The sequence below is a fragment of the Eumetopias jubatus genome, unplaced genomic scaffold (genome assembly GCF_037043125.1).
Source record: "Eumetopias jubatus isolate StellerSeaLion01/CBP00866 unplaced genomic scaffold, mEumJub1_p1.0 scaffold_7, whole genome shotgun sequence".
Classification (NCBI taxonomy): Eukaryota; Metazoa; Chordata; class Mammalia; order Carnivora; family Otariidae; genus Eumetopias; species Eumetopias jubatus.
In genome coordinates this window covers 45,739,778-45,753,997 of record NW_028274813.1, presented here as the reverse complement: position 1 = coordinate 45,753,997, position 14,220 = coordinate 45,739,778, and the positions used below count along the sequence as shown (strand labels likewise).

The window sequence follows — 14,220 nt, the reverse complement described above, 5'->3', positions numbered from 1 at the left end:
ATCACATCTTAACATAGAAATGTATGTTTTACATAAAACTGAATAACAACTAAAATGGCTGTAAATTTATGATGACAGTATATATACTAAATTGAACTTAAAATCTTTGTTAATAAAATATGCTGAAGCTTTACTTACATGCCACAGTATATTTTAAAAAACCAATTTTTCTTCTAATGAACCTTTAAAAAGCATCATTTTGAAAGATTACAATGCAAAAATGTTGTAACAGTTTAAAAATTTTCTGACCAAAGTATATCTTTAAAGCTAGCAAAAAATATTACTATAATACCCTAACATGATACTCTAGAATCAACACACACACAAAGACATACTAAAAATCTACTCACACAAATATACTATGTTTTTTATCAGACTTATTTAAATGACTGGCTCATTAAAATTAGGGCACTGTGAAGAAAACTGAAGTATCCTGCTATACTCAACATTTTGGTAGGCAGTAGAAGTAAAAAAGACACAAAAATTCTAATTTTTATTGTAATAAAAACAAGATTCCAAATAGATGTGATCTAGAGATGAAACAGAGCTGATGACTAACTTCTATAAGATGAATTAGCAAGAGGAAAAAGAATGTTTTGAATACAGTATAAGAAAGGGGAATAATCTACTTATATTTTTATTTTTTATACTCATCCTTTTTCTCCTCCAAGCTCTTGGGTTTTCTTCCCCCTACACTAAGAGTAAGGAATTTGGGTGGCTAAACTGGGTTTGTTAAGGTGAACTGCCATTTCTGAGGGAGGATTGAAGGAGACAATAGAAAGAAATCTAGAATTCAGCCTTCTCTGATAGCAATCTTATTTTGGTAGTGGTGATGAGCCACAACTTTCCTCAGTTGTGTAGATTTTAACCAACTAGACACAAAAGATATGTTAAATTGGTATAAACAAAACTATATAGTTTCCTTGCTTGTGACATGTGTGTGTGTGTGTGTGTGTGTGTGTGTGTGTGTGTGTCTTCAGAGAGAAAGGGTAGGTGAAAGAAAAGACTTAGGATGTTTGTTACTAACAGTAAGAAAAAAAATAAGCCAAGCCAATTTAAAGCTTATTGTTTTGCCATTAATTATGTCATGTAAACAATTACTTATAACCACATAATTTTTCCAAGCTGCATTCTGTGAATTACCTGATCAATACTGAGTTTTTCTGCTTTAGAGATGTTTTATGAGAAAGGGAAAAAAAAAATCACTTAATTCATACTTTAATTCACTAGTTTCAATAGGGCTTGCCAAGAAACCTCCAAAATAAAGGCCAAGCATAGATGAAGAAACACTTTTTAGAAAAAAATATTTAGAGAAACCTACAAATTCTAATCTACCTATATTATTATACTCACCAGAATAGCTGATCCCACTGCCTGCAGTAAATGGAACAATAGAAGTATTTTTAACTTGACCACACATTTTGAATTTTACTCAAGATCAGACACATAATGAAACATGGCAATCTTGGCTATTACATAAATATTTTAAGCTATTGCAAAGAAATCCAAATGCTGAGTAAGGGAATATAAAGAGAAGACTGTTTCAAAGTAAAAGTTGATGTGGTTATCAGTATGGAGACAACCTAAAGATACGTATACAAAGGAAATTAAGGTTTTTTTCTTTTTTTAAACTTCAGGAAAAGAACCAACATTAAAATATTAACAAAACTCCCGTTTGATATAATGACATATTTTTGTAGATTCAATTTTTGTTGGTAATTACAAACTACTGAAAAGGACTAATTCACAGAACACATAACAATTTGTATAATAGTAAGTCATGTTAGTGTCATGCCAGTGAACACATATATTAAGTAAAATAAAAATTGAGACAGTTTAGGAATTCATAGCAGTATTAAATTCTAAAATAATCATCAAATGTTTAAATCAGAAATTTTATAAATTCTAACACTCATGAACTACTATGCAAAATTAAGAACTACTCTAAACTTCGTTAAGAACTTACTTGGTTTACAACATATTAAATGTATTAATTGGTCTTACCATCTTTTCCATCTATGGATTTTGACACTTCAATATCAAAATTTTCCTGCATCTGCTGACCTCTAAAACAGCTGAGATGTTCTTGCTCAATTAAATTACTTTCTTCTTCTTCTAGAGGCTGCCAAGTACCATCAATAAACCACTGTCCACGCATTACTAGTATTTTATCTGCCTCTGAAAAGAGAAAATGCAGAATTTTACATTTTAGGATCCAACCTCCAGAAAGAGACATAGTAACTATAATTTTAATATTTTATTACTGTAACTGTGGCAAAAACTTCCATGACCCAGCAGAATCATTTAAAGTTTTAAATTTCAGATTTCAAGCCACAGTACATATTTTTTACAGTATATCATTTTATTTTTATTGCATAGTAGGCAAAAATTACTTTGGTATTAGAAAGGTAGATGAGCAGTTATCTTTATAACTGAGGCCCTGAGTAACCCAAATTAGTAGGTGATGGGGTTAAGACAAGTTCATGCAAGACTCTGGTGATAGTTCCAATGTCTTAGAAAATACTGATACACGCTCCCAGAAGTAGTTCAGAAATAGTGTGTGTGGTAGTAGTGTGTTACACTTTTTAGGGTTGCCTTGAAGGGTATAGACTTCCAGTTAGAATACAGGAATAGCTGATAAATTTAATTATAGTAAATTCCTTACCCATTTTAGAAAAAAATTGAGTAGAAAATTTTGAGGGCGCCTGGGTGGCTCAGTTGGTTGGGCGACTGCCTTCAACTCAGGTCATGATCCTGGAGTCCCGGGATCGAGTCCCACATCGGGCTCCCTGCTCAGCGGGGAGTCTGCTTCTCCCTCTGACCCTCCCCCCTCTCATGCTCTATCTCATTCTCTCTCTCAAATAAATAAAATCTTAAAAAAAAAAAAAGAAAAATTTCAATAACTATAAACATTCCTTTGATTAAATACTGTTCCTATAAGCCTAATACTTTCCTTCCTTCCATCCCTCCCCCTTCCTTTCTTCCTTTCCCTCCATGTCCAGTGTGGAGCCCAATGCAGGGCTTGAACTCAGGACCCCAAGATCAAGACCTGAGCTGAGATCAAGAGTTGGACACTTAACTAAGCCACCGAGGTGCCCCTATTTATATTTTGAAAAATAAACCACAACTGTCAGTTATGTTATTTTGAATACTTTAAGATTTGTAAAAAATAAGCAAAAATAAAATGGAAATAACAAACCCTAAAAATAAAAAGCAAAATAAAACAAATGAACTTAGGGGCACCTGGGTGGCTCAGTCTCTTTTAAGTGTCTGCCTTTGGCTCAGGTCATGATCCCAGGGTCCTGGGATAAATCCCTGCATTGAGCTCCCTGCCCAACAGGAAGCCTGCTTCTCCCTCTCCCATTCCCTCTGCTTGTATTCCCTCCCTCGGTGTGTCTCTCTCTGTCAAATAAATAAATCTTAAAAAAAAAAAAAACCCAACAAAACAAATGAACTTAATTATGTAGAGATTTGGTGATTTAACTGCATGCAGAAAAAGTTATTTCAAGTTGGCTTAAAACACAGTAGTGTGTGTGTGTGTGTGTGTGTGTGTGTGTGTGTGTATAAAATGCAAATACATCTTAAGCCTGAATTTTGTTTCCTTGAGCTTTTAAAAATGCTGCTCTACAGTAGCTTTCCTTGGTATATTATTCTTGAGAAGTCGGATGTAAATCTCATTTTTTTTTTAAGTAAAGTGATCTCTTGCTCACTCCTTACCCCAGAGGACAGAAAAAAAATTGCCTTTAAAGTCTAATAGTTTCTGACTCAGAGTTCATTGTTCTGGATCAATCTGTCCAGGTGGGCCCTTTTAATATATAGATTTCAGCTTTTCTCTTGTTTCTGAAAAGTTCCCTTGGATTATGGTTTAGTAGTTAGTTCTGTTCCACTGATTTCTCCCCCTCAGGGATTCTAATTGTAGTTATGTTGGGTCTTCCTTTGCCTATATTGCATTTCACACACTTTCTTTCTCAAGCTTTTTACTTCTTCCTGCATCTTTTCCATTATTTTGTTTGTTTTCCTTCCTTTTATAATGCCTCTTACATCAATGCCCTTATTAGTATATCCACAAGAGAATTTTTTATTCGGTTGGAGTATTTAATAGTTTCCTGAAACTTCTGGGTACGATGGTGGAGTAGGAGGATCCTAAGCTCACCTCACCCCACAGATGCAACTAGATAACACCTACATCAGTGTAAATAACCCAGAGAACAACCTGAAGACTCTCCACAACTAAATGTAGAGATGAGGTCACATCAAAGAGGGTAGGAAGGGTGGAGACGTGGCTGGGAACCAAACTGACTGGGAGACTGTCCGCAGGAGGAAGTGATGCTGCAGGCACAGAAAGAAGGAGGAGCAGACACCTCACCAGGCATGGGGAACCTGCACTGGGAAAGGAATCCTCATAACATATGGCTTCGAAAACCAGAGGGTCTTAACATCTCGAGTTCTTATAATCAGTGGGGATTAAAAACTGGAACTTTAAAAAAAATCAGTGAGCTTGGCTCTGAGAGAGCCAGAGAGTGATAGAAAGTGAGTCCCTGAGGCGCCTGGGTGGTTCAGTCGTTAAGCATCTGCCTCCGGCTCAGGTCATGATCCCAGGGTCCTGGGATCGAGCCCTGCATCGGGCTCCCTGCTTAGCGGGAAACCTGCTTCTCCCTCTCCCACTCCCCCTGCTTGTGTTCCCTCTCTAGCTGTGTCTCTCTCTGTGAAATAAATAAAATCTTTAAAAAAAAGAGAGTCTCTGACTGAAAAGAGACAGTATAAGAAAGAGCGCCACTGAGATATAGATTAGAAAGAGCAGTTTGAAAAACACCTGGGGAAGATTCATTTATGAATCTCAGAATGTATGCTGGAGAGACAGGGATTTTTCGGAGACTTCTCCAAGAACAAAAGAGCTGGAAGGTGCCATTTCCCTCCCCTTCCCCTAGCCAAGATACACAGACACCTGGGAGAACCACTGGGAACTCTCTCCACCTACCTTGTTAACAGAGCTCTTTCCTGTGGACCCGCCTCCTCCAACAAGCCCTCAGCAGGAGTCCACCCAAAGCAGTGCAACAAGCGTGGCAGTGTGCAAGTAGCCCCAACAGAGGCCAGCACTGCTCCAAAGTGACTCCTGCCCTGGGGAGAGGGGAAGACAATCACACATACCAGTCTGACTGAAGCTCCAGCAGTAAGTAGGCAGAGGCCAGACATGTGGTCTGACTGCAGGTCCCACCTACCAACAAAAGCTTCTCAGTGGACAACAAAGAGAAAGTACCCTGCAGTTCAGTGATATTGTATCTTTGACAAACACCTGGTGTGACTCCACTCAAGCCCAAGGCAGCCCCAGACTGGCCCATTAATGACACAAGGACCATGGCCTGCAACAGGCAAGTGGAGTCACTGCAGATGACTGGACTGAAGGCAATGTGGCTCACCACAATAGTAGGGTACACGCAACACACATAGGAGACACCTGGAGTGCCAAGCTCTGGTGAACAGGGGGGACACTGCACTGCAGGGCACTATAGGAATCTTCATCTTAAGGCCACTACTGTCAGGAGCAGGAGATGTAGCCGATTTACCTAACACATAGAAACAGAGAATTAGACAAAACAAGGAGACAGAAATACATCCAAAATAAAGAAGAGGACAAAATAGAACAAGAGAGCTAAATGAAATGGAGATAAGTAATATGCCTGCTAGAGAATTTAATGTAATGGTCATAAAGATATTCACTGGACTTCAGAAAAGAGTGGAGGACTTCAGTGAGAACATCAACAAAGAGAAAACATTTGAAAAAGAATCAGTCAGAGATGAACTCAATAACTGAAATAAAAAATACACTAAAGGGAATAAACAGTACACTAAAGGAAAGAACAATGGATTGGCAACCTGGAGGACAGAGTAATGAAAAACAATCAAACTCAACAGGAGAAAGAAAAAATGAGAATAGATTAAGGACATTCAATAACACCATCAAGTGTCAATCATTCAAATTATAGGGATCCCAGAAGGATAAGATAAAGAAAAGGGGGCAGAGAATGTATTTGAAGAAATAATAGTGGAAAACTTCCTGAATCTGGGGAAACAAACCCAGATCCAGGAAGTACAGAGAACTCCCAACAAAATCAACCCAAGGAGGTCCGCACCAAGACACAGAGTAATTAAAATGGAAAAGTATTGTGATAAAGAGAGAATTTTAAAAGCAGTAAGAGAAAACACTTAAACACAAGGGAAACTCCATAAGGCTATGAGCTGATTTTTTTAGAAAAAAAATTTCAGGCAAGAAGGGAGTGGCATGATGTATTCAAAGTGCTGAAAGAAAAAACCCTGCAACCAAGCATATTCTATCCAGCAAGGCTATCATTCAGAAGAGGAGAGACAGACTGTTCCAGACAAACAAGAATTAAAGGACTTCATCATCACTAAACCAGCTAAGCTCACAAGAAATGTTAAAGGGGACTCTTCGGAAAGGAAAGACCATAAGCAGGAGTAAGAACAGTAGGAAGCATAAAAGCAGTAATATTAAGTATATCTATAAAAATCAGTCAAGAGATTCACAAAATAAAAGGATGTAAAGTATGACATCATATACTTAAAATGTGGGAGTGGGTGAGGAGTAAATATTTAGTGCTTTTAGAATGGGTTCAAATTTAAGAGGCCATCAGCTTAATATAGACTGCTATATGCATAAGATGTTATAGATAAACCTAATGCTAACCACAAATAAAAAACCAGTAATAGATATGCAAAATAGAAAAGAAAGGAATCCAAATATATCACCAAAGAAAGCCAGCAAACCGTGAGAAGAGAGCAAGAGAAGGAACAGAGAAAAACTATAAAAATAACCATAAAACCAGTAACAAAATGTCAATACGTACACACCTATCAACAATTACTTCAAAAGTAAATAGACTAAATGCTCTGATAAAGATACAGAATGATGCAATGGATAAAAAAGAAAGACGCATCTATATGCTGCCTACAAGACACTCATTTCAGATATAAAGACACATGTAGATTGAAACTGACCTGACGGAAAAGCATTTATCATGCAAACAGAAGTGAAAGGAAAGCTGGGTAGCAATACTTATAATCACACAAAATAGACTTTAAAGCAAAGACTGTAACAAGAGTCTAAGAAGGACATCACATAATTACAAAAGGAATATTCCAAAAAGAAGATGTAACAATTGTAAGTATTTATGCACCCAACATGGGAGCACCTAGCTAGCTAAAGTAGCTAATAACAAACATAATGGAAGTAATTGATAGTAATACAGTAGAAGTAGGAGATGTTAACACCCCACTTACATCAATGGATAGATCATCCAAACAGAAAAGCAACAAGGAAACAGTGGCTTTGGATGATACATTGGACCAGATGGATTTAACAAGATACATTCAGAACATTCCATTAAAAAACAGCAGAATACACATTCTTTTCCAGTGAACTAGGAACATTCTCCAGAAGAGATCACATGTTAGAACACAAAACAAGTCTCAACAAATTAAAAAAGACTGAAGCCATACCATGCATCTTTTCTGACCACAATGCCTTGAAACTAGAAATAAACCACAAGAAAGGATCTGGAAAGAACACAAATATATGGAGGATAAATAACATGCTACTAAAACAATGAACAGGTCAACCAAGAAACCAAAGAGAAAATTAAAAAAAAATATGTGGAGACAAATGACACAACAATCCAAAACTTCTGAGATGCAGCAAAAGCTGTTTTAAGAGGGCACTTTGTAGCAATATATAGGCCTACCTCAAGAAGCAAGAAAAATTAACAACCTAACCTTTCATCTAGAGGAGCTAGAAAAGGGAAAATAAAACCTAAAAACAGAAGGAAGGAAATGAAAGGATTAAAGCAGAAATAAACAAAATAGAAATTAAAAAAACAATACAACAGATCAATGAAACCAGAAGCTTGTTCTCTGAAAAGAGAAAAAAAAATTGCTAAGTTCTTAGCCAGACTCATCATAAAAAGACTGAAAAAAATCAGAAATGAAAGAGAAATAACCAACACCACTGAAATACTAAAGATTATAAAAGAATGTTATGAAAAATTATATGCCAACAAATTGGGCAATGTAGAAAACATGTCTTAATTTCTAGAAGCATATAACCTCCCAAAACAGGTTCAAGAAGAAATAGAAAATTTGAACAGACCAATTACCAACAATAAAATTGAATCAGTACTCAAAAAACTCCCAGCAAACAAAAGTCCAGGACCAGATGGCTTAACTGGTGAATTTTACCAAACATTTAAAGAAGAGTTAATACATATTTCTCTCAAACTATTCCAAAAAATACATGAGGAAGGAAAGCTTCCAAATTTATCCTACAAAGCCAGCATTACCCTGATACCAAAACCAATAAAGACGCTACAAAAAAAGAGCACTGTAGGCCAGTATCTCTGATGAACTTAGATGAAAAAATCCTCAGCAAAATATTAATAAACTGAATCCGAAAATATATTAAAAAAACCTTTCACTATGAGCAAGTGCGATTTACTCCTGAGATGCAAGGATGGTTCAATTATTCACGAATCAGTCAATATGATACAACACATCAGTAAGAGAAAAGATAAAAATCATATGATCATTTCAATAGATTCAGAAAAATCATTTGACAAAGTGCAACATTCATTCATTCATGATAAAAACCCTCAACAAAGTAGGTTTAGAGGGAACATACCTCAACATAACAAAGACCACATATGAAAAACCCCCAGCTAACATCACACTTGATGGTGAAAACAGAGCTTTTCCTCTAAGATCAGGAATAAGACAAGAATGTACACTTCCCCCACTTTTATTCAACATACTACTAGAAGTCCTAGCCACAGACATCGGACAAGAAAAAGAAGTAAAAGGCATCCAAACTGGTAAGAAAGAAGTAAAACATTCACTATTTGCAGATGACATGATACTATATATAGAAAACCCTGAAGACTCCACCAAAAAACTATTAGAACTGATAAATGAATTCAGTAAGGTTGCATGATACAAAATCCATTTACAGAAATCCACTGCATTTCTATACACTAATAATGAAGTAGGAGAAAGAGATATTCATAAAACAATCTCTTTACAATTGCTCCAAAAATAATAAAAAACTAGGAATAAACTTAACCAAGGAGGTGAAAGACCTGTACTCTGAAAACTATGAAAGAAATTAAATATGACACAAAGAAACAGAAAGAGATTCCATGGTCATGGAATGGGGGGAAAAATACTGTTAAAATATCCATACTACCTAAAGCTATCTACAGATTTAAGGATATTCCTATCAAAATACCAACAGCATTTTTCACAGGGCTAGAACAAATAATCCTCAAATTTGTATGGAACCACAAAAGACCCTGAATAGTCAAAGTAATCTTGAAAAGAAGAACAAAACTGGTGTTATCACAAGCCCAGATTTCAAGATATGCTACAAAACTGTAGTAATCAAAACAGTATGATACTGGCACAAAAACTGACACACACATAGATCAATGGAACAGAAGAGAAAGTCCAAAAATAAAACCATGACCATACTGTCAATTAATCTACAACAAAAGAGGCGACAGGAAAAAGACAGTCTTTTCAACAAATGGTGTTGAGAAAACTGGACAGCTACATGCAAAAGAATGAAACTGGACCACTTTCTTAAAGCATACACAACAATAAGCTCAGAATGGACTAAAGACCTAAATGTAAGACCTGAAACCATAGAAATCTCAGCAGAGAGCAAAGGTAGTAATTTCTCTGACATCGGTGGTAGCAACATTTTTCTATGTATGTCTCCTAAGGCAAGGGAAACAAAAAGCAAAAATAAACTGCTGGGACTACATAAAAATAAAAAGCTTCTGCACAGCAAAGGAAACAATAAAGCAAAAAGACAACCTACTGAATGGGAGAAGATATTTGCAAATGATTTATCCAATAAGGGTTAGTATCCAAAATATATAAAGAACTTATATAACTCAACACCAAAAAAACCAAAAAATCCAATTAAAAAACGAGCAGAAGACATGAACAGACATTTCTCCAAAGAAGACATACAGATGAGATGGCCAACAGACACATGAAAAGATGCATCAGGGAAATGCAATTGAAACCACAATAAGATATTACTTCAGACCTGTCAGAATGGCTAAAATCAAAAATGGAAGAAACAAGTGTTGAAGAGGATGCAGAGAAAAAAGGAATCCTTGTACACTATTGGTGGGAATGCAAACTGGTACAGCCACTGTGGGAAACAGTGGATCCTATGGTAAAAAATTAAAAAATATAATTACCATAGGATCCATTAATCCCATTACTGTGTATTTACCCAAAGAATAGGAAAACACTAATTTGAAAAGATATATGCGTATCTGTGTTTATTGCAGCACTTTTTACAATAGTCAAGTTATGGAAGCAATCCAAGCGTCCACTGATAGAGGAATGGATAAAGAAGATCACACACACACACACACACACACACACACAAATATTATTACTCAGACATAAAAAAAGAATGAAATCTTGACATTTGCAAAAACATGGATGGATCTGGTGGATATAACGTTAGTGAAATACGTCAGAGAAAAACAAATACCATATGATTTCACTCATGTGTGGAATGTAAGAAACAAAGGAACAAAGAAAAAAAGAGACAAACCAAAAAATACTCTTAAATACAGAGAACAAACTGATGGTTACCAGAGGGGCAGTGCGTGGGAAATGGGTAAAAGAGATGAAGGGGATTAAAAGTACACTTAGTGCGAGTTGGCTCAGTTGGTTAAGTGACTGCCTTCGGCTCAGGTCATGATCCTGAGGTCCTGGGATCAAGTTCTGCAACAGGCTCCTTGCTCCACGGGGAGCCTGCTTCTCCCTCTGCCTGCCGCTTCCCCTGCTTGTGCTCTCTCTCTGACAAATAAATAAAGTCTTTAAAAAAAAAAAAAGAGTACATTTAGTGTGATGAGCACTGGGTAATGTACAGAATTGTTGAATTATTATATTGTGTACCAGAAACTAATATAACGCAGTACATTAAACTGTTATTAAAAAAATAAGAGTTACCCTCTGTTTTGTGTTTCCTTTCTGCGAAAGAATTTTTATCGGTGGAAATATGTTGGTTCATATTTTGTGTATTCCTCTTAAAGTAGCTTTGTATAGCATCTAATTTTTTTCTATTTCTGAGCACTTTATGGATAGAGTTATTAGTTGAAGGCTGTCTGCTTCTGCAGATTAGTAAAAGCAGCTGTTTTAATGGATGATGTTGTGGTGGTAGGGGTGGTGGTGGGTGGGTGGGTATTGAACTTATGTGCCTTGTTTCTCTTTGATTTCTCCAGACACTTATTTTCTCCTTACTTTCTTCTTTCCTCTCCCTGCAATGGCTCTGAGGGGCACCATCCTTTCTCTATCTCTGATGCTGCTAGTGGTCCCTCTCTTTCACACACCTTCCCTGTAGCTAGTGCTATGAATTCCTAAGTCTCAGGCCTGTGTCTGTATTTTCCCAGTTGTGTGCGGGATGTTTTCTTTCTGAGGGTCATTTTGCTTGTGCTTCATTGTAAACCTCCGATCTCCTTTCCTCTGTCTTCACTGTCTCTTGAGCCTCTCCTTGCCCCACTTTCCAGACTCAGGGGTTTGTAGCAGCAACAGGAGTTGTTGTAATTTGTTGTTTCTTTAAATAAAGGCAATTTAAAATTCATGGTATTATTTATGTTGTAGTAATGCTGAAGGTATGATTTATATATGGGCCGTGTGTGTGTGTGTGTGTACATGTGTGGTCCTGTTTGGTCTTACAGCTTTTGGGGAGGATGTGTGGAGAGATTTACATTTGGACAGTTGCCATTATCTTCCAGATCCAAAAGCTCATCTAATTTTTATAATAATCTTAAAAGATAACTATAATTACTGCAGTTTTACAAATAAATAAGCTACGTCTTAGTGAAACTAAATACTTGCCCAAAGGCACATAGCTAAATAATATGAGAAGCAGGATTCCTACCAAACTTTGATGCCAATGTTCAGCTAAGCTCTTTCTACTATACAACACAACTTTCTCAAAAAAGAAAAAATCCCTCTTTAGCCTTCTCCCCAAGAAATATAGGGCTGTTTAGTTGTGTTCGTAATTTGAAAACAAGTAATTTGGGAGATTTTATATTGAGAGTCTATCATGAGACTTACAAACCAGAGCCAACCATGCTTCCCCACAAAAACCAGAGAAGTAAAAAAGCAGAGTGAAAAACAGTAAAACAAGTTTATAGCAAACATCTGCACTTCTCTTTTTCTCTCTTTAGCCTAATAAATCTAAACATGTATTCTACTGACAAATGTTTTGGGAGTTTTACCCAAGCTTTAAATTCTACCAGTATGCTATCAAATACCATATCATCTTTCTGATTCAGGCCTCTGTCTTGTCCAAATATTCAACTGCCAACTAAACATCTCCTAGTAGACAGATCACAATTACCAGAATCATAAGTAGCCATGGAACACACTAGATTCCTGGAAAACAAAATGGAACATAAACCTGTTACTCGACTTGTATTCCCTATCATAGCAAATGGTGTGCTAGCAGTATTCAACCAGTCACCCAAGACAGAACTCGGGGGGTCATCCAAGATGCCTCTTCCTCAAATGCTTCTTATAACCTGACATTAATCACTCTTTATTTTATCTCCTAAATCACCTTCAAATTCATCCCATATTCACTGGGCCTACACTCTAAGTTCACAATCTTTATCATTTCTGTTTTATTTTAGGAACTTCCTATCTAAATGTAGTATCCATTGCTTCAGCTCTCACCAAATGCCTACTCACATGCATGTGTAAGTACACACATTCATGTATACACATACACAAATTCCCCTAACTTACTCTCTTTCTAGAGAAAGATTCAATCCTTGTTTTACAGAGTTCCCAGAGAACCTTTCTAAAATACCACAAATCATGTTATTCTAATACTTAAATTCTTTAATGGCTCCTCACTGCCTACTAAATGAACTCTGAGCTTCTTAGAATTAATTATAAGCTCATGATCTTTCTTTGACAACCTCTTCACATAACAGATGCTATGTTAGGTATTTATTCACCTAAATAATATCTGAATGTCTATCATGAATCAGGCTCTGGGGTAGGCTCTTGATGATACATAAGATAATGCTGATGGTCCCTGCGCTATCCATGTCAACAAGGACAGTTCCTTGAACGTGTGATGCTGAGTTATACTCTGTATCCTGCACGTGCTGTTCCTTCTACCTGGATGTTCTTCCCCATTTTTTTCATTTAGCTAACTTTCATCCTTCTCTCCTTCAGGAATCCTTTGGTGACCTCCCCTTCTCTGTGATTTCAGTGAATTAACTCTACACATTTATCAGTGTTTATGTTACTGTATTTTAACTGCTTAGCCTTCCTCACTTCCATGGGATCCTTGGATGTAGGTACTGTGTCCTCAGGCACCTCCAAAACCTAAAAATAAGAACACCTATGATAAAGTAGGATTTCAATAAAAGTATTCTGAATGTTGCTGAGTAAGACATATTTTATTCAGCTTATCCTATTACCTGGCAAATTTGGTAGACTGAGCACTTTTATTGGACCTTCCTCAGTTTGAGTGGTACATGCCAACCTATTTAGTTGGTGTATGCTGTGCTCTGTCAGCCATTAACATTCTACTTTCTGATAATTATGTGATTCAGAAGAAAGAGTCTGACTATTTTCCAAGAGTAAAAGAACAGGTTATTTTCTGGGGGGTGGACATTCTGTTGAAGAATGACACACATATAGAAAGGTGTGCTAATCTTACGCATACAGCTCAATGGCCTTTTACGAGTTAACCACCCAGATCAAGAAAGAAAACATCAGGGGCACCTGGGTGGCTCAGTCCGTTGGGTGGCTGCCTTCGGCTCGGGTCATGATCCTGGGGTCCTGGGATCGAGGCCCACGTCTGGCTCCCTGCTCAGCGGAGAGCCTGCTTCTCCCTCTCCCTCTGCCTGCCACTCTGCCTACTTGTGCTCTCTCTCTATCTCTGTCAAATAAATAAATAAAATCTTTAAAAAAAAAAAAGAAAAGCATGAGACTTTAAAAAAAAAAAAGAAAGAAAACATCAACATTTCAGAAGCCCCTTCATGCATCTCCTTTCCAGTGCTACCCTTACCAAGGGTAAACATAATTGTTACCTCTAGCACCACAGATTATTTTTGCGTTTTAGTAGCTTATATAATAGAATCATGTAGTATGTACTCTTCTATT

General features: G+C 36.8%; 1 protein-coding gene across 3 annotated transcripts in view; it reads right to left on the bottom strand.

Moving 5' to 3' along the window:
- Window positions 1–14,220, bottom strand: part of DDHD1 (DDHD domain containing 1) — a 95,229-nt gene that overhangs the window by 53,368 nt on the left and 27,641 nt on the right. For all 3 annotated transcript variants that reach the window (XM_088024585.1, XM_028101583.2, XM_028101585.2), the window contains exon 2: window positions 2,005–2,178. In XM_088024585.1, the coding sequence (XP_087880711.1) occupies window positions 2,005–2,178 (174 nt within the window). The remainder of the gene's footprint in view (window positions 1–2,004; window positions 2,179–14,220) is intronic.